Source organism: Marmota flaviventris, chromosome 6 (assembly GCF_047511675.1).
Source record: "Marmota flaviventris isolate mMarFla1 chromosome 6, mMarFla1.hap1, whole genome shotgun sequence".
Lineage (NCBI taxonomy): Eukaryota > Metazoa > Chordata > Mammalia > Rodentia > Sciuridae > Marmota > Marmota flaviventris.
The window spans coordinates 156,745,877-156,765,093 of record NC_092503.1 but is presented as its reverse complement, the minus strand read 5'-3'; the positions used below and the strand labels follow the sequence as shown (position 1 = coordinate 156,765,093).

The following is a 19,217-nucleotide window of genomic DNA, read 5'->3' as shown; positions in this document are numbered from 1 at the left end:
CCCAGAAGGCCACTGCTGGGTTTACATGAGAGTGATGACGGTCCACGCTATGCAAAGGCTCGAGGGCTCCCATTATCAAGGCTGGGTTCAGAATGGCCAGAAACTAGAGCAGCCGTGTCCTGCGGTGACACTGAGGGACTTCCAGTTGAGGGTACGAAGGCCAGGTCAGCTCCTGCCATGGAGCTCACAGTGGAACAGGATGCCCAGCTGTGAGGAAGGCCAGCAGACCCGCCTCCCAGGGGACAGCCAGCGCTCCCCACCAGATGCGGGGATGTGGCCTCGGGGTTCTTGTTGGGGGGCCATGAAGTTTGGCAGGTTTATCCCAGCGACAGACAGCAGAGCGCTAAACACCTAGAAGTGAGGGTTTCAGAGACACCAAGGAAGCGCCACGGAACCTCGTGGGCAGAATTTCTGCCCTGTGGCTGGGATGCACCAGAGGACAGCGACCACCTGTGCCGCGCAGGCCAGGTGCACCAGACCTGGGAGAAGCCCAAGGCTGGAGACCAGCCCAGGGGCTGGGACAGAGGCCAGGCAGGAGAGGGGTCCTCCCAGCGAGATGCACAGAGCCGATCAAACCAATCAGAACGCGGATTTCCATGGTGAAGCTACAGAGGAAACACTAGGGTCACCGTGACCACTGTCACAACTGGGTGGGGGTCACGTCTTCAAGGAGAGGCCCCAGCCGACGTCTTCACCTGAGCGGGGACATCTGGTTGGATTTAGGGTGACTGGCGTCCTGTTTCTCTAAGGAGGCATCTCAGGGAAGGGCCTAGCAGCATCGTTCATGCAGACAACAGCTGAGCGAAATGTCAGATCAGTAACAGGACAGACAGACGGCGGAATGCCCCCACATTAGAATTCAAGCCAGAACCACAAGCGACACACACCGCCACGTAGGACCTCGGGTGCTGAACGCCGTCTACCTAGCTGGAGTGTGAGGGAATGAGAGGGCGGGAGTCCTTCAGCAGACACCTTGTAAAAGCCCAGGCTGCACCGAGGACTCGGGACTCTGAACTCCAGGCCCAGGTCAGGCCGAGCCAGCCTGGAGACCAGGCGTGGGACCCTTGGCCTGCTCAGGATGCAAGGCATCCGGGAACCAGAAAGGGCCGGACGTGGCCACTGAAGCAGAAGACATCCAGCATGCCAGACAGCACCAGCTTCCCCTCTCCCAAGATGCACTCCCCGTGGCCTCCCTGCACCGTGACACAGAGAGCACACAGGGAATCTGGCACAAATAGTTCAGGGGTCCTGCCAAGGAGGACCCCAATGACCTGGAGCGGCTGTGTCCGCCAGGACCTCTCCCCTCCCCGTCCTCTCCCGAGGTCCTGCTGCCATCCCCCTGCTCCATACGCGGGACACTCACTGACACCGACTTCCCGTAGAGGAAAGAGATAACTGCCGTCTCCCACGAGTCCCACTGTGAGAGCCCTCTGCTGGGGCAGCCTCGGATCTGAAGATTGGGGCTGGTAACAAGTCACCACCTCAGGGAACCCTCCCGCAAGTCCTGGCCACCTTGCCCCACAGCATTCCCTGCTGGTCCCTCGAGTCACTGCCACCTCCTTCAAGGGAGAAAGGTGTTTCAAGATTCTGAGAAAAAAGTCTTCTCGAGCTCCATGATATCATCCTTTTTTTTCTTTTTTCTTTGGTCCTGGGGATTGAACTTAGGGGCACTCAATCACTGAGCCACATCTCTAGCCCTTTAATTTTATTTACAGACAGGTCTTGCTGAGTTGCTTAGGGACTCTGCTAAGTTGCTGAGGCTGGCTTTGAACTTGAGATGCTCCTGCCTCAGCCTCAGGAGCCACTGGGTCATCACTTCTTAACACCACAGAGAGACGAGGCCATTAAACTCCTCTGTCTCACCTTTTTCTGGATAAAAATGTATTACACTGCTTTTGTTTAATCCAGTCTCTTTGGGTTTCTAACAAACCCTGGGAATCATTCCTTTCTAACACTGGATTCCTCATTCCTTGACACATCTGAATAAGCTGATCCTCCCTTAAAACTCTAAAAACCGAGAGCTTCTCTTACCTCTCTCCAGAGACAAGTCGCCACAAAACCAACAAGATGAGAGCATCCTAAGAAGGACCAGAAACCCGTCCCTGGAAAGCCAAATTTTCTCTAACGCAAGAAGTCAGTAACTTAAATTCTTTTTCTTTAAAGTAAGAGAATTCATTATTTTATATAGTTGTTTGTTTTAAAAGAGGGCAAGCCTTTTGGGATATGGAAAATAGCTGGAATTCCTCCAAACACTTTTATGAACCACCACAAAGGGCTCTGAGGTCCGCATCGTCTTCACAAGGACCCCAGGAGGAGCTGTGAACACTGGGGAGCAAGGAAGGCTCCCAGGGATCAGAGCTGCGGTCATCTGCATGTCACAGGGGTGTGCAGACAGGGCCAGGAGTCGGACCCAGCCCGGGAGACACACTAGCCTCCTGCGGCACATTTTGTCACCACCACCTGCCCACTGAGCTGCTTTCCTTAGCATCAAAATCTTCACCTCCTCTACAGGAACCCAGGACGGTTTTACCTGCAGGTTTTCAGATCAAAGACTTGGAAACCCCTCTCGTCACATTTAACCATCCGTTTGTTTGCTGATTTCAAAGCCAATACTAACATGTATTCTGAAGCCTGAAGCGACATGTCAAATAACAATTGTACTCTATTATTTTAAATATCAAAAATAGACGAGTAAGCCAGGTGTGGTGGCACTTGCCTATCGTCCCAGCTACTTGGAAGGCTGAGAAAGGACTGATGAAGTCCAGGAGTTCAGGTTGACCCGAGCCACACAGCAAGACCTCGGCTCTTAAAGCATTTTTTTTTCATTAAAAAATAAACGACTAATATATGGGGACTATTTAAAAAGTTAAAATGCAAAAAATCAAGGAAGCTGGCAGGAGATTCAGGCTCCAGCCCTCTCACCAGCCTGGGACACTCTCGGTTCTGGACACGCTGCTGAACCAGCAGTTCTGACCTCATCTGCAGGTGTGCGGGAGCTCGGAGGAACTTCACCGTCCAGTGATTAGTCTCAAGCCGAATCTCCCTCGCTCCCTTACCCCTGCCTGCCATCTCGCTAGAATTTTAAGAGGACAGTGATTTTGAAGAGTGTGTCAGACACCAGGAAAGTGTGAAAGGACATGGGCAGGTCTGAAGGAGGCCTACCCGGCTGCAGTCCACAATCTGGGTGACACACACACACAGGCAGCACCGTCCACAGAGCAGGACGGCTTTCAGCATCCCACATCCCAAGGAGGGAAGACCCCTAACAAACCCCACAAACACTGGAAGGGTCGAAGGAGCCGTTCCGGCAGGAGCGGATCCCCGCTGCGCTTCTTGCACACACACCAGGGCACCGCACTCTCGGGGAAAGGCTGCTGATGGCGGTACTGCCTGGCAGGCACGCACGTCCGGTAAGTCTTTCAGAGCATAGTCTCCCGTGTCCGGTGAGAGTGATATCTAGATTGAAAACCGGAGTCGGAAAGCTTTCCAAAGTTAGCAGTGTTTCAACTTGGCTCTGCCTCCTGGCGCAGTGTTCGTGCAGAGGTGCATCCTGAGTATTGATAACTCCAGAGCGGGACCAGCCATGCGGACCCTGTGAAGGAGGTGACTGCCTGCAGCAGCCCATGGACAATCTTGGAGGTCAAGAGGACAGGCCTCTGGCGGCTGGGACCACTCGCTCCTAACAGCACAGCACTTCCAGCACGCCCGTGTGTTCGCCCGTGTGTTCACCCGGGAGACACGTGTGTCCCGTACTGTTAGGCCCAGAGAAACACTCTCACAAGGACCAGTAAGGAAAAACAACCCGCCCCAAGACAAGCTCTAGTGTTGGCTCCACATGCCCCAGAGTGTCACCTTGTGCCCCACCGGGTTCACCTCACCCAGACTGGCAGCCAGTGTCACACAGACACAGGGAAACTGGGAAATGGCTAGAAGCCAGTGCTATTCACACCTGGCTCACACCCCAAACACCATCTCTTCCTTCTTAAACAAGAGCAAGAACAAAGAAATGGAGCCCAGACTAGAAAAGAATTCCACCAGTGCCCTGAGGACAAGCCAGATGTCACCCAGCCTTGGAGCTCCTTCCTAGAGGTATCTTGCTCAAGCATGTCACCTTGGGGCTGAGGTTGTGGCTCAGTGCCTGGCACACGTGAGGCACTGGGTCTGACACTCGGCACCACATTAAAAAAATAAAGTTATTTCCACCTACAACTAAGAAAACATTTTTTAAAAGAGTGTCACCTTGATGCGGAAGCAACAGCACAACACAAAGGCCTGAGTCTGCACCCCGGGCTCTCGGAAGCCAAGTTCAGCCCAGTGATGCATGTCGCTGGGGCCTCGGAGCGCGATGGGATTAGCGCCTCTTAGAACCTTCCTGGAACAAGGGCAATCCAAGCGCTGAAAGCTGTAAGCCCTGGCCATGACCTCTGCCCTCATCACTCCCTGTCACTCCAACGACAGCATAATGACACTTTAAACCCTGCAGCTCACAGACCTTGGAGCCATCATGAGAAATGTGTCGCTAAGCCTTTTCCCATCTGCTCCTCTTGTTGGCCCACTGACACCTAAACCAGAAAATCAAAAGAACACACTTACACAGAATTTTGAACCTTAGAAAAAAGAACTGAGTGGACACTTTTCCTAGTTCCAAATTATGTTACTTTCCTAAAGACGAACAGGATGAATCTGTTATGACCACTGTCACCCTCACATCTGGATGCTTGAGAAGGGAGAAGGGGGCACAGGGGGCTGAGATGAAGGAAATCAAATTCCACGCATGCATGACTTCGTGACGATGAGCCTATCACTTATAACTAGAATGCGCTAATGAAAAAAAAAAGAGAGAGAAAAAGAAAAGGATGTTTTCCAAAACTCAATCTAGAATTTCAGTGACAGAAAAGTCCTTCTAACTCTTCAAGCAAGAAAAGTAGATAATTTTGGTCTTTTCTGTTAATTCAGTGTTTACAGAAAATGGAAAATTCTCTGGCTTCAGAGTCAGAAAACACACCTGTGGGGAACTAGAGCTTCCAGATACCACGTAGTACCTCTGGTGATTACGTTCAGTGACGTCTTTACACAGTTTCCCTTTGCTGACAAGTGACTGGATTAATCACGGAGGATGAGCAGAAAGCACAGCACTGACGTGGGCACCACCTGACACCGCCTGGCACCACCTGGGCACAGGAAATCCTCAGGGAACAACACGCAAATCGAGGGCAAGCCCCGCAGGCTACCTGCAGCACCTGCCCCTCCTGTGGGCCAGGTGACCCCCTGCGCAGTCCATGGAGTCCTGGGGGACCCCAAGACCCACCCAGAGGTTCGCTCTAAAATGTAAGATGCAAACTGCTCACTCCAAGTCAGTCACCAGAGAGTGCTATCGCCTCTCCCAACAGGGAAGCTGCATCTTAAAGCAAAATCTATAATTTAGGTAAATAATATATTTGCCACTGTGAGCTTGACCATTGCAGCACTTACACTTTCTCCAGAGTTAGTGGTGATATTTAACAAACACTGCTTTTCTCCCCTTTGAATGGTACGCACAACGCAGTGAACCAATCTTTCTAAAGGACCAATGCACAGTGCTACAAAACCACATGCATATGGGTGAGACCCACTCAAAGAATCAATACCTGACGCTGGAGGCTTCCGTTCCCATCTATTCCCCAGGCAACTCTTGTTTTAATGGGAAATGCTTTCAGAGTAGAACATTTTCCCTTTTTCTTTCTCGGTTCACTTTTTTATGAGCTCCATAGGAAACACCTGGCCTAAATTTGAGTAAGAAGTTTCCCTCCTATGAAAAGGAGGAGAACACCTAAGCAGGAGAAAATTGCCTGTTCCAAGAAAGGAAGCGAATCCAACCTTGAGACCCAGAGGCTGGAGGCCTGAGCACACGCCGCCAACAGGCCAAGTCTGCTCCTCGGTCCCCCACAGAGCAGGCTGTGCACAGAGGAGGTGAGCCCACAAAGTCCACACCTTCCACCCCCACCTCAGGGGCAGGACGTGCCAGGGAGCCCTCTGCAACTCGGCATTTCCTGATAGGTAGATGGAAAACTGATCTCCAATGATATTCTCCTAGTCAAGATAGTGGTGCTAAGAAACACGACCAAAATCGATTCCCTGGGACATTGCAGTTGTCCAAATGACAGAAAAGGTACAGCTGGGCTCCCAAACATCCTCAATTCCAAACAGAGAAAAGATTCAGTGTGCAGGGGGTCCCCACATCAGGACTGCCCGTGTCCACCTGAGTAAGCAGCAGAAACCGAGGACTGAAGAGATGGGAGGGGCCAGGACGGGGCACCTGGACAGGCATTCTGGAGGAGAGCCAAAGAGGCTTTGTTAGTCAGAAAAACCGACTGGACAGGTCTGCCTTCCCAGAGAGAAAAGGGAACCAAATAAGATTTTCTCTGGGACCTGGATCCCAGGAGCCACAGGCCTCCATATATTCAAACAACAACAGGGAAACCAGAAAGCCTCCCAAATGATTTGTAACACGTTTCACAGATTCACTATTCAACTCCCAAGTCAGATATTGGCAAACAGATCTGCACCAACACATGCACAGATACCCAACCAACAGGTCTCCGATTCATGTGGAAGTGGTGAACTAAAAGGCCTTGGTTAGGATTTTAGGACAGAACTTCATCCGAGAAATCAAAGGGTAAGGAGGTAAAACATACAGAGCAGATCAAATTGACTTTCACAAGGTAGTATAAGAACCAGGAATCGTACCTCTTTCGTGGTGAAATGCAGCACATTTCCTAAACATGAGCTCAGTTTGGTACATACATGCACCTCCACAAACCATACACGGTGACAAACATGCTTGAAACTAGAACTTGAAGGGGAAAATCCAGAGAGTCCCAGATTCTTTTGATTCCCCTTGTAAAAGGACTCTCTGGGGATCATGCATGTCCCTAAATGACAAAAAAAGAGCTCCAGCTCTGAAAATCAATTTAGGAAGAGGAAAAAAGAAAAAAAGAACGGGCGTACCTGTGGTCCAGATGACTGAAGTCTTGTAAATTCAACTCCCTGGTGTCTTGTGTCAGGTAAATCGTATCCACATCCTATGAGATTCCAATCAGGCACATTGTTAATCCACGTAGACATCAAAGAAGCAGAACAGACTCAGAGTCAGACAATGTCATAGGCAGATTTTATGTATTTCAAGGAAGGAAGATTTTAAGCAAAAAAAAAAAAAAAATGAGTGGTGGGAAAAGAGAAAGAAGCTAGGGGTGTGTGCACACGTAGGCAGAAGCACCTACCCACTGTACTTCTTCCCTGTAGGAAAATCCCAGCCAGTCACACACGCAGGCGTACATCTGAGAAAAACCACCTGAATGTGAGACAGAAGCGTTACAATGTTGACAGGTTTCAGCAAAATGATTTTTAAGTTAAATTTTACAAGCTGAAGTATGGCCGCTGTTGACGGTGCTGACTATCCTCTCCACTGGGGGAAACAGCAGACCTCCCTGTTCTATAGTGAGCACACAGCGGGACGCCATGCAGCTTAAGTACAGGACTCCTGTCCACCAAACTGAAGTCTGGGCGGTGCTGATTACACCTTAAGCTAATTGTACCTTTACGGTAGCAAGCCAGGAATAGTCCGACTTCCCCGCCAGGACGTCCACCCGCCGCTACGTCCTGGTTTTAAAATCCACGCTCACCACAGGGGCCCTGCTCTGCCACAGTCTGGCTGTCCCACAGGGCCTGGAGACTGGCCAGGCGTTCAGATGGCTCCATGGAGACCTTCTTCATGATTCTCCTGCAAAATTATCAACAACAGATTTCAAAAATCAACTTTTTGAAATAGCATATAGACACTGACTTTGTATATGCTTTTCTTTTTTAAGTCAAGGTAGATATAAATTCATTTGTGACAATATAACTCCATTATTTGAACACTAGGAAGTGGACATTTACTTTGTTTTTACTTATTCTTTTTCGTTACACATGACAGCAGAATCCAATTTGACATACTTATACAAGCACGGATGTATCTCATTCTTGTGACGTAGAGATGGCAGATTCACTGGGTTGTTTTCGTATGTGCACATGGTAAGATTATGACAGGTCCATTCCACTGTCTTTCCTTTTCCTATTCCCCATCCGTTCCCTCCATCCCCCATTATCTAATCTACTGAACTTCTACTCTTCCCTTCAAATCCATCCCCCTTATTGAGGGTTAGCTCCTAAAAGTCAGAGAAAACATTTGAACTTTAGCTTTTGGGAATTGGCTTATTTCACTTAGCATGATAGTCTCCAGATCCATCTATTTGATGGCAAATGTCATAAAGTCATTCTGCTTTAAGGCTGAATAATATTCCATTTTGTATACATACCACATTTTCTTTGTCCATTCATCTGTTGAAGGGCACCTAGGTTGGTTCCATAGCTTGGCTATTATGACTTGTCCTACTATAAACATTGATGTGGCACTGTCACTGTACTATGCCGATTTTGATCTTTGGGATATACACTAAGGAGTGGGATACCTGGGTCATATGGCGGTTCCATTCCTAGTTTTTTGAGGAATCTCCATATCACCTTCCAGAGTGGTTGCACTAATTTTCAGTTCCACCAACAATGTAAGAGAGTACCCACGTCTTCAACAAAATTTATTATCATTTATATTGTTGATAATCACCATTCTCAGTGTGTTTTTAATTTGTGTTTCTCAAATGCTAGAAACATGCAGCATTTTTTTCCTGTATTTGTTGACCCTTCATGTTTCTTCTTCTCTGAAGTGTCTGTTCAGTTCCTTTGCCCATTTTTTTTTAAAGTTTTCTGAGTTCTTTATATATCCTGAAAATTACCCTGAAGTGCAGGTAGCAAAGATCTCCCATTCTGTTGGCTCCCTATTAGGCTCTTGGTTATTTTTTAGTATGACACCATCCCATTTACTGATGCTTGATTTTACTTCTTGCACTTCAGGGGTCTTATTGAGAAACTGGGTTCCTAAGCTGACATGTTGGAGAGCTGGGTCTACATTTTCTTCTAGTATGTGCAGGGTTTCTGCTCTAATACCTAGATCCTTGATCCAGGAAGCAGAAATTTATAAGAACTTAAATTCATCTATTTAACTTCTCTTTGTAAACTAAATATTTAAAAGTGTAAGTAGTTGTCGAGAGCCATCATGGGCTGTGTGTGGACTACACTGGCACCGCGGCCTAGTGAATAGGAAAATCTGGTGCCTGGGAACTTCCAGTGGACATTTCCTCTGGCTGACTGCCCAGACACATGGTAAGCCCTATTCAAGCTCTGCCCCACGTCCCACACAGCACCGGAGATGGGGTGGCCTGCTGCAGCCACACAGCCTCGGAAAGGGGTGTGACCTGCCAAGATGCCAATCAACCTGCTGACTGCAAGACACCATGAAGCAAGACTCCACCCCTGAAATCTCACCCCTGACTTTGATGGACCCCATTAAATAAACCACGGGAATCATTTTCTAATTGTCCAGCTCCGGTTCCTGTGTGGGCTGGATCTTTCAGGCACTCCAGGCTCCCTTTAAAACTATCTTTTCAGACTCTATCTTTTGTTCTTCACTATTTATTCTAGACTTTAATTTCTTGGGTGGCTCACACCCTCCTGAGCAGGAAGAAGAACCCCCCTAACAAGGCGCTGGATGCCTCTTCATGAGTAGTCTTTACACTGCTGCTTCACTGTTCATCTGTAAGAGTTTGTTAGAATAGTTAGACAGCAGTGGGGGCTGGGGCTGGGGCTGGGGCTCAGTGGCAGAGCGCTTGCCTAGCATGAGGGAGGCACTGGTTCGATCCTCAGCACCACATAAAAAGTAGATTAATAAACAAAGATATTGTGCATCCCTCTGCCACTAAAAAAAAGTTTAAAAAACAGTTGAGTTCTACTTAATGAACTGAGTTATTTGATGATGTCTATACAGATCAAATTACTAATCGTCAAAGAGCTCAAATACAAGTCTCCTCCTAAGTCCTCCCCTAGTACCCTGGACAAGTGCTCACCAGGAAACTCATCATTCCATATTCGGATGGCTCTTCCTTTCCCTCTCTTCCCCTGGACACAGATTCTGCTGGGACTGGGCAGGTCAGTCCCTCCCACCCCCCTCCTCCCGTAGCTCCCAGCCTCACAGGGAGAGGCGGGACAGAGCAGGGGTTAGGAACACAGCCGGGGCCCCACAGTGCACTCTTCATAGCGCTGACAAGCCACAGCGCTCACCCCCAGGCTCGTGAGACAGAAGACGCTTAGGAAGGTGTCAGAATACCTGGGGCAGGTGGGGCCTCCACCAAGGCCAGGCAACCTGACCACTAGGTGGGAGCTGTCCTTCCCAATGAGAGGACATCGCAGAGCCTGGAACACGGGGATGGCTGACCCGGGCTCAGTGCTGTCCTTCTGGCTACATAAGACAGTGAAGCCAGATTTTACGCAAAGCAGCAGCTGAGCTGTCGGACCCAGGCCCAGGCTCCGACGACGGAGTGGCCAGGACACGCTGAGCTGGACCTTCGTCTGACTATCTTTACTTCTCTTCCAAGACGTGAGCTTTGCTTCAGAGACCCGAAGGGTGCGTTGCCACCAGGACACACGGGGGGCAGAAGAGCTCCGCAGAAGCAGGAAGAGACCAAGGCAACCATGTAAACAGGTAGCCAGTGGGCTTGAGAATGGCTGGGGTACGGCCTGACCACGTTCCCAGAGTTCACGTGCTGGACGCTCGGGACCCGGCGGGGGTATTGCTGAGTTGGTGGAACCGTTATGAGGTGGGCCTTGCGCAGTTGGGTCACAGGGGCACCGCCTGGGGGGCACTACCGCAGGTATTACAGAGTGAATCTGTTCTCACGAGGGTGGGTTGTTACAAAGCAAGGCCAGTCCACACACTTGGCCCCTTCTGCTCAAGCTGTTTCCCTCCCTGCCGTGTTGTGACACAGCCAGGGCGAGCCCTCCTGAGAACAAACAGGTGAGGGCGGCCACAATGGACTTTCAGCCTCCAGAACCTCGAGAAAAATAAACCACTTTTCTTTACAAAGTACCCATCCAGCCTACAATATTTTGTTACAGCAACGGAAAACAGACTGAGCTAGTGGGAGTCTTGGTTACAGGGAATCATCAAATATGGAAGAGTTTTTTTTTGGAAAACAAAGTTTCAGTGCCAAAGCAACAGTGGACGTCACAGGCAGGGGGGCAGGGGTGGTAAAGGGAGATCAAAGGGAAAGAAGAGGGAGAGGGAGGGCAGAGGCAGCTCTGCAGATGGTGTGGCACCACCTGAGTCATCTGCCTGAGGGACTCCCAGTTGCTCTGCTTTCCAACAGTTGTCATCTTCCGTTTTTGCTGAGATTTCAGGAGTAAAAGGAGTCCCGCGAAACACGCGCATTATCTCCAAAAGCAACCAAGAATAAACTTCAGCATCTGGGAACGGCTCAGGGACCAGTGAGAGGAAACCCCTTCTGCACAACCTGTTCTCCGCTCGTGGGTGTGCACGGGGGCTCACACTCACAGGGAAGAGTGTCAGACAGACAGACGACGTTGCTGCTGTAAGAATGGGTGGTAAAGCCAAACCCCAGGGTGCAGGAGAGGCCCTTCAGTGTCCCACAGGGTGCCACAGGGCTGAATCAGCAAAGTTTGCATTCCACACACTTAATTTACACAAGACTCAGAAAACAGTCACATCTGGCAAAAAAACAGCAAACTAGGTAACAGGATCGGCTCTTCATGCAAATCTCAGGATGAGCCGTTGCCCTGGAGAATCTCTTCACGTTACCTTAGCCCACTTAGCAACTGACTTCAACCTCAATGCCAGCGTTCATCCTGGGCAGGAAGGGACCATCCCCACAGAGCACAGCCCTGATGACCCAGCGCTTCACAAGGAGGGAAGGCTGGGGGCTGCACGCAGGAGCCGTCTCTCACTCACACCCATCGAGCATCTCAGCATAACCACGTTCTCATGCCTCAGTCAACTTTCGGCTTCATAAAGGGATCTGCATTGTCATTTTTATTGCTGCTGTAAAGAAGCGTCGTTCCAATTCAGCAACTCTAACCCTCAGCCCATTTTCAGAGGTCTCACATGAAAGAATGATCAAGCATGCCAAAAGAAGAAGAAGAAGTCACGTGGTTACCAGCTGGAGGACACGAACCACATCTCACCAAATGTGAAACGACATCACAGAAATGCACCTGGCTCCCAGGTAATCTTAGAAATCATATCTAGCAGAGAAGTTCGCCAGAGGTACCCCTGATCTCCTTCTCACCACATAGGCTGCAATCCAGCACCTCTGAGGACGGGCTGCTACGAGAACAGGTGCCTCAAAAGGTAAATTCAAACCAAAACTATAACCGTCATTTTAGTCGAAGCTTCCAAATCCTTCACGAGCTCCCTAGTGCCAAACCTTGAGGCTTTGCCTCACAGATCTCTACAGCTGAAGCTCACTCTCAACTCACAGAAGGACCTACAGGTGACCCTGCACCTACCACCCACTCCCTCCCAGCCTCAGCCTCCAGCCTCCGCAGCTAACCACAGCACCTTCCAGGGCCCTCTCACACAGGGGGAAGCCCTCCTCTAAACAGAAGCCAAATGTCATCTGCTTGCCTCTGGGTGAACAGGGCTTTCCTCTGGAGGGTGCCGGATTCACACTCCTCCCTCTATTATTTGCAGAAGCTTTTTACAAACCTGTCCAAGGTTTACTCCTCTATGATGCCTAAGGAGCTTCTTGGATCGACATTTTCTGAGTTAATTCAAACCTGTTCTGATGACTTCATTTAATGTTTAAAATAAATTAGCTTCATTTAAAAAAAAAAAACCAGGGTTCTTTGATATTAAAAAGCTTCAGATCATTAAAAAAAAAAAAAAAAAAAGCTCTGGGAAGTGGAGAGTCAGCACAGGAAGCTGAGATGGGAGGAGATGCGCACCCCTGGCTGTAAGCACCCCTGCGCCCAGCCCCGCAGTCCCTGAGGGGGGCCTCCAGCGCTGGGCACAGAATGACAAGCAGCTGGGCCAGAAGCACGGCCCAGTGGCCTGCTCAGGGCTGGGTTTCAGTTCAGTTCATGATTTATTCTTTAAATCTTCTCTACATCCCGAAATAACCTTTTCCTATTTGACAAAGATAAAAAAGTCATTTTGGAAGGGAGAGAGGGAAGAAAAAATAAACATCTTAATATGTATCTGTAGAGCTGAGCTGAGGAGGAAAATACTCCTGTGAATATGCATCCAAAGGACATTCTTCATTCTCTCCTTACCAGCATTCTCTTGATGGAAAGAGGGCTGATTCTATTTTGCAGCTATTTTTTACATTTTTTATGTGTTTGATTCTGATCCTGGACACTGTTTTCAGAGTCGGGTCCTGCTTCACTGCGCTCCCAAAGCAACCCTGAGGACCGAGGGTGACTCTAGCTCTGCCTCCTGATTCTCCTGGTCCCTAAACCTTGTCCTGCCACCCTCCCTGGCACCAGGGCCCCTGATCAAGGAAGGGGACAAGGGCTGGGGACCTAAGGACTCCGCAACAGGCTCCTGCATTGGGTGGGATGAAGGACTCCAAGGCCAGAGAATCCCAAATAGAGCTCCATGTCCTCCACTGGCTCTGAGCCACCTGTAACGTCACAGGGATGAACTTTATTTTGCATGCTGCCTGCTATTTATACGCAGGAAGTATCTCCCTGTCAGCTCTGACTCAGGGCACACTGGGAACTGGGAAGGAAGGGTCCAGCCAGGCATCTTGCCCCCTCTCTACACAATAACCAGTACCCACTGTCCATCTCTCCTGTGAACCATGTGACAGCACCTCAGAACTTCAAGAGGAAGAGCACACAAGGTGTCGTAGGGTGCTAGGAGCTCACTGGGACGCTGCACTGCGAGAGAGCCACACGGAGGACACCTCCACTGTTTTCACCCTCCCTTCTCCCACTTGGCTCCTGCATGTCAACAGCCACCCATCTCCCCTTCTCCTCCAAATCTGGACATCCCCCAGGGGTGCCCGTCACCTGCACCCTTGCCTTCTTCACACCACCTCTCTCAAGAGTCCACGGAGGTCAGCCAGCACTTACCTGCAAGGGACCTGACACCTGATTTCCAGCCAGACTTGCCCCCCAACCCCAGGAAGCCAGGGACACTCAGTGCCCTCAGAAGTCAGCTCCCCAATAGTCACCCAGGGGGCCCAGTGCAGAGCTGCCGCGCAGACAGACAAGCAGCGCCCCAGAGGGCAGAGGACAGGGTGCTCCCAGTCCACAGAGCCACCCTCCAGCCCTCAGTGGGCCCCTGGGACACTGTAGGCACAGATTCCCGGGGGGAAGTCCCTGAAATCCCCCGCCACATGCCACCCTGCACACACCCACATGCTCCGCAGCCTCTCTCAGGAGGGTTCCCACAACCTGAGAACCAGGCCCTTCCTGCTTTCTGACAGATGCGTGTCTCGGCCTTTTCATCTGGACCAGGCCCATTCCCCACTCTAGGACCCCCACACCCCCACGGCCTGTGGTCCAGGCGCTCGGTCCTGATCTAAAGGCCTAACTAAATGCCTGGGGGTGTGCGGTGGAATTCACTGACACCCTACTGTGTGCTTCAGAAAACTCAGTAGAAATGAAAGAGCAGTTGATTGATTGTTTAGTTTGGGGGTTTTGTTTGTTGTTTGTTGTTTTTGAGGTCTCCTCTTACTGGGGAAAAAAAAAAAACAAGGTAAAAGAAGAGCTGGGCTCATGATTGACTGATGGACGCCTTGACATAAAGCTCCCCCGGCCTTCTGCTGAACCAGGAGTGGATTCACACGGGCCCAGCTGGAGCTACAGGGAGACGGTCCTGAAGTCGGCTTACTAAGGAGGGGGGGCCCAGCCATGAAAGTCGAGGGGGATCCAAGGGGCAGGGGAGGAGGCTGAGGGCAGGAAGGAGGGACAGACAGGGAGGAGCTGTGGGGAGATCAGCAGACCTCGCTGCGTGCACACGGGCAGTGCCACAGGGCGCTCCGCCTTTACGCCTGCCTGTGAACCCCATTAAAAAACGAGGGATAAATAGAGGGAAAGCCTGCAGAGAGGCGGAGGGGCACGGGAAGGGAGGAGGGAGTGAAAGAGGAAGCCTGGGGACTGAGTGGAGCAGGCCACAGCCCGTGCGTGTGGCCATGTCAGAGGAGCCCCGCTGAGTTCGACCACAACGCACTCACGAGGACATATTTTTAAGAGGTTTCTGTTTTCGGCTCACAAGTGGACGCTGAAGACCACCAAACCCTCCACCACTCAGCGTTGGGATGAGGTCACCCTAGAAACCCTCAAGCGTGAAACCCCAGGGTCCGAGTTAGCTCCCGTGGCCACTGCTCAGAGGAGACGTGCAGAAGGGAAGCAGGTGGCACTGCCACTCGGGGAACAGCACTTCCCTCCCTCCTGGCCCTTCCCGGGAACTCACACAGGAGACAGGCCGGGGAATATCTTCCGCAAGCAGGAGCCAATGTGCGCCAGCACGTCATCCACGTCCTCGGGAGACGCCATCTTCATGGAGACGCTGCACTTCTCGGTTTCCACGACCATCTGCAAGAGCGGGAGGGACACCTCAGCAAGGGCGCCGACAGCCACCGAGCGAGCAGTCACCCCAAGCACTTCCTCAGAGACCAGCCTGGGAAGAGGGTGGCGGACCTCGGAAACCCGGGACAGAGGCAGGTCTCCAGGCCTGACCATGTGGTGGACACATCTCCCCCCACATCTGTCCTGATGAGCACCTGTTGCTCCTCTCTGGGTCCTTCTGTGAACACCACAGCAGAATCCGGTGGTACTTTCTATTTTTCTTTTTTTTAAAAAAAAAATATGTATTTAGTTGTAGATGGACACACAGTATCTTTATTTATTTTTTATGTGGTGCTGAGGATCAAACCCAGTGCCTCACACATGCAAGGCATGCACTCTACCACTGACTACAGCCCCAGCCCCTACTTTTTATTTTTCTTAATGTGTTTTAAATGTGATTTGTTAGGTGGTGCTGGAGATCAAACCCAGGGCCTCACTCATGCTAGGCAAGCACTTCCCCGTGGAGCTACAGCCCCAGACCTTTTCTTAACATGTATTAAAAATATGGAAGCTTACGAGATGTTTAAATAAAATGTTTAAAACCTTTGCCTAGGAAAAGGCAAAAAAAAAAAAAAAAAAAAGTGCTTATGAAATTTCAACCTAAGAAAAGAAGATCCTTGGAAAGGATTCTATTAAAGCAGCAGCATAATAAAAATCTTCAGTGTTAGTTTTAATGTTAAGCAAAACCAGGAAGTGTTGAGACTTGGGCCAGGCACCTGGTCCTATAAAAAGTCTAAATCAACCTGAGCAAAGAGGGCAGGGGGCAGAGGGACAGCAAGCTTCAAACATACACACAATTAGTTGTGATACACACAACTAATCCCAGCAACTCTCGAAGCAGAGGAGGGGGAAGGCAAATTCAAGGGTGGCCTGAGCTACACAGCATGACCCTGTCTTGAGGTGATATAACAGGGTAGGGGTGCAGCTCAGCGGTGCGGCCCTTGCCTAGCATGCATGAGTTCTATCCTAGAACAGAAAAAAAGTCAATTTCAATCACTTTCTTTTTTTAAAGATACCACTACCCTGACTGTAAAAAATATTCATGTAAAATGCAATCTTGTGCGTTATTACTGCATTGAAACCTCTTTACACATGAACTTCCTTTTATTACTTACCTATGCAAAAACTGACTGGGGACACTAAACTGTATGGTAACTAACCAACTGGATTAACAAAGCCAATTGTAGGATTCACTTCAGACTGCCTGAAATTAGCCAAATTGAAAAATAATAATAATCTAGGTCATTCAACATACTCATGGTTAGATGACATTTATCAAAACAAAGAGATCAAAGAGAAGGACAACAGAGACATGAGTCCTTAAACTGGGACTTCCTCATAGAAACCCCTGAAGGGGCCCGCCAACTCAATCTCACCTTCGGGCAGTCAGCAGTGTGGGGAGAAAAAATCATTATTTTTAATCCTGATTTTCAACATACGCCTCAAGAAGTTAAAGGAAAAGCTTTTTAAATTCTTCAGGCAAATCTGTATTTGTCTTGAGCAAGGTGGCCCCAGAACTATCCCAACACCAAAGGCACCAAACCGTAGCGTAAGTGGGGGTCTGTACCTGGCCCCAGCCAGAGACGGCGCCCACGCAAGGTCCCACCTCACCCGGGGGCGGCTCAGTGCTGGGATTCGTGAGCTCTGTGTGCACGTATCTGAGCACAGACACGTCTAGAAGCCAGAGGGCCACCACTGCTCCCAGGGTGGACAGCCCAGCCGCCTTCCCACCTGGGGGACTGCACTCCCCCCCACAGGGTCCTTCCCTGTCCCTCACATCCAGTGCAGCTGTTCAGCTCACAGCTTGGGTGCCAGCAATTAGTGATTAGCTTACTCTAATTCCACTTAATGTCACACCTAGTCACCCTTCATTGCGCAGAGTGACAGGGAAGAGAAACGGTGGCGGTTGGGGAAGAGGCGAGGCCTGCAGGCCCGCTGTAAGTGAAGTCCCTCACAGCACCCACTGCCAGGCCATCGCCACCATCTCTGCACAAGGGACCCACAGCGCAGCCTCGTCTTGCCAAAAAGGGCTCCTGTCAATAGCGGTCTGGTCTGCCCCCATCCATCCAGGAGACAGAAGCCTCAACACTGCTTCCTCAATGCCCGGCAGGACACAGCCCCTACCTCTGCCCCCGGGTACATCGATACTGAAGAGGGGCCAGCCATCCCGGGGTGGAAGAGCGCCTGCCCAGCATGTGCAGAGCCCTGGGCTCCCAAGCCACACCACACACTAAGTCAGGGAGACACTAACCAGAGCTGGAAGGCACCACGCCTCAGCTGTGATCCCAACTTGCAGTCCCGCTCTGCTGTCCCTGAAGGGTAGAACCCAACTTCTCCAACCAGCAGGGCTCCACTCCACCCCAGCAGGTCAGTGCGCCAGCCTCACTCCAGCACACAGCAAATGACCTTCTGGGGGAAGGGACACCCTCAGGGCAGGCCACAGCTGCAGTCCAAAGCTGGACCGCGGCCAGCCTCTGCTGAGCACCAGGAGGCAGAACCGGGCTCCAGAGAAGTGAGACGCTGAGGCCTGGCAACCGAGAAGGTGCCCAGGATCCCTCAAGGGAAGGAACCGAGGCCCAGTCCCAGCTCTCAACTCAAGGGCATTCACTCTCCAGCCTCCAACAGAAGGCCCATGCCTCATGTCCCAGGCATGTCACCCCAGCTTCCCAGCTGTGATTAAATAATGGCCAAAACTAACACCGAGATAGAGACAGCAGAAAGACTTCTAATCAAGATCAGGCTGAAAGAAGCCCAGACCCCGCCATCCCTGTGACGGAACCCGAGAGCAGATCAGAGACGGGCAGCAGAGACCCCAGGTGCACAGCACTCCTCTCCTGCGTCGGGACTCAGAGGATCAACGGCTGCTCTGACAAAAAGGGTCCAGAGATACGCTGTCCAGGTGAGGCAGGGGTGTCCTCTGACACACTGACCCTACCTGTTCGGTGTGAGGCTGTGTGTTGCACGCGTGGTGACATCGGGGACAGTCTGTATTTCTAAAACCATCACGGCCATTTGAACCCAGGAATGCTGAACTTCTCCAGGGCAGGGAGGAGCCCTCTCTGGGCCGCTGGCCCTGGGGTGGAACCACACGAACCACTGTTTCACTCGGTCATCTCCAGGTCCACGCCCTGGAATAAGAGCCTCTGTGTGCCAAGGGGAGCTGCTTTTTAGGAACTCACAGTGCCACACGCCAGGGGGCTGAGACCGCCGGCTCTGCGCCCGGGACCCTGAAGGGCAGCCACGGGAGGACTGATGAGCCCCACTCCCGCGGCCACATGGAAAAGCAGGGCCCGCCGCCACGGCCTTCCTCAGTTAAACCCCAGGGTCGAGCCATAATGAGGGCACCAACACTCCTCCCGGGCCCCCTGCTCGTCCTGACCCCACTCCACAACCCTGGCCTTCCTGAACTGAGGCAGCGAGAGGCCCTGGAGGGCCGAGAGGTGCCGCCTGTAGGCAAGGCCCCTGCCCACGTCCGGCCAGTTGGGCAAACATGCTGCTGTGGTTAGTTTCCAAACTCCAGGGCCCGAGAATGGAGGACACACTGCCCGCAAGGAACTGTCGACAAGCACCAAGGATCCGGCGCGACCTCAGCTCACGTGAAGTGACAACGTGACAGTCTTCAGGAGCACTCCCAACACACTGCCCACAAACACACAGACGCTACTTTTTAATTTTAAAAGCCAACAAGAGTAATAAAAAATAATGAAAATCCGAGC

General features: G+C 51.0%; 1 protein-coding gene across 2 annotated transcripts in view; it reads right to left on the bottom strand.

The window, feature by feature from the left end:
* Window positions 1–19,217, bottom strand: part of Carmil1 (capping protein regulator and myosin 1 linker 1) — a 236,655-nt gene that overhangs the window by 115,534 nt on the left and 101,904 nt on the right. For both annotated transcript variants that reach the window (XM_027948328.3, XM_071613725.1), the window contains 4 exons: window positions 15,347–15,468; window positions 7,662–7,759; window positions 7,260–7,330; window positions 6,988–7,061 (listed from right to left, as the gene is read on the bottom strand). In XM_027948328.3, coding sequence (XP_027804129.2) covers window positions 6,988–7,061; window positions 7,260–7,330; window positions 7,662–7,759; window positions 15,347–15,468 — 365 coding nt within the window. The remainder of the gene's footprint in view (window positions 1–6,987; window positions 7,062–7,259; window positions 7,331–7,661; window positions 7,760–15,346; window positions 15,469–19,217) is intronic.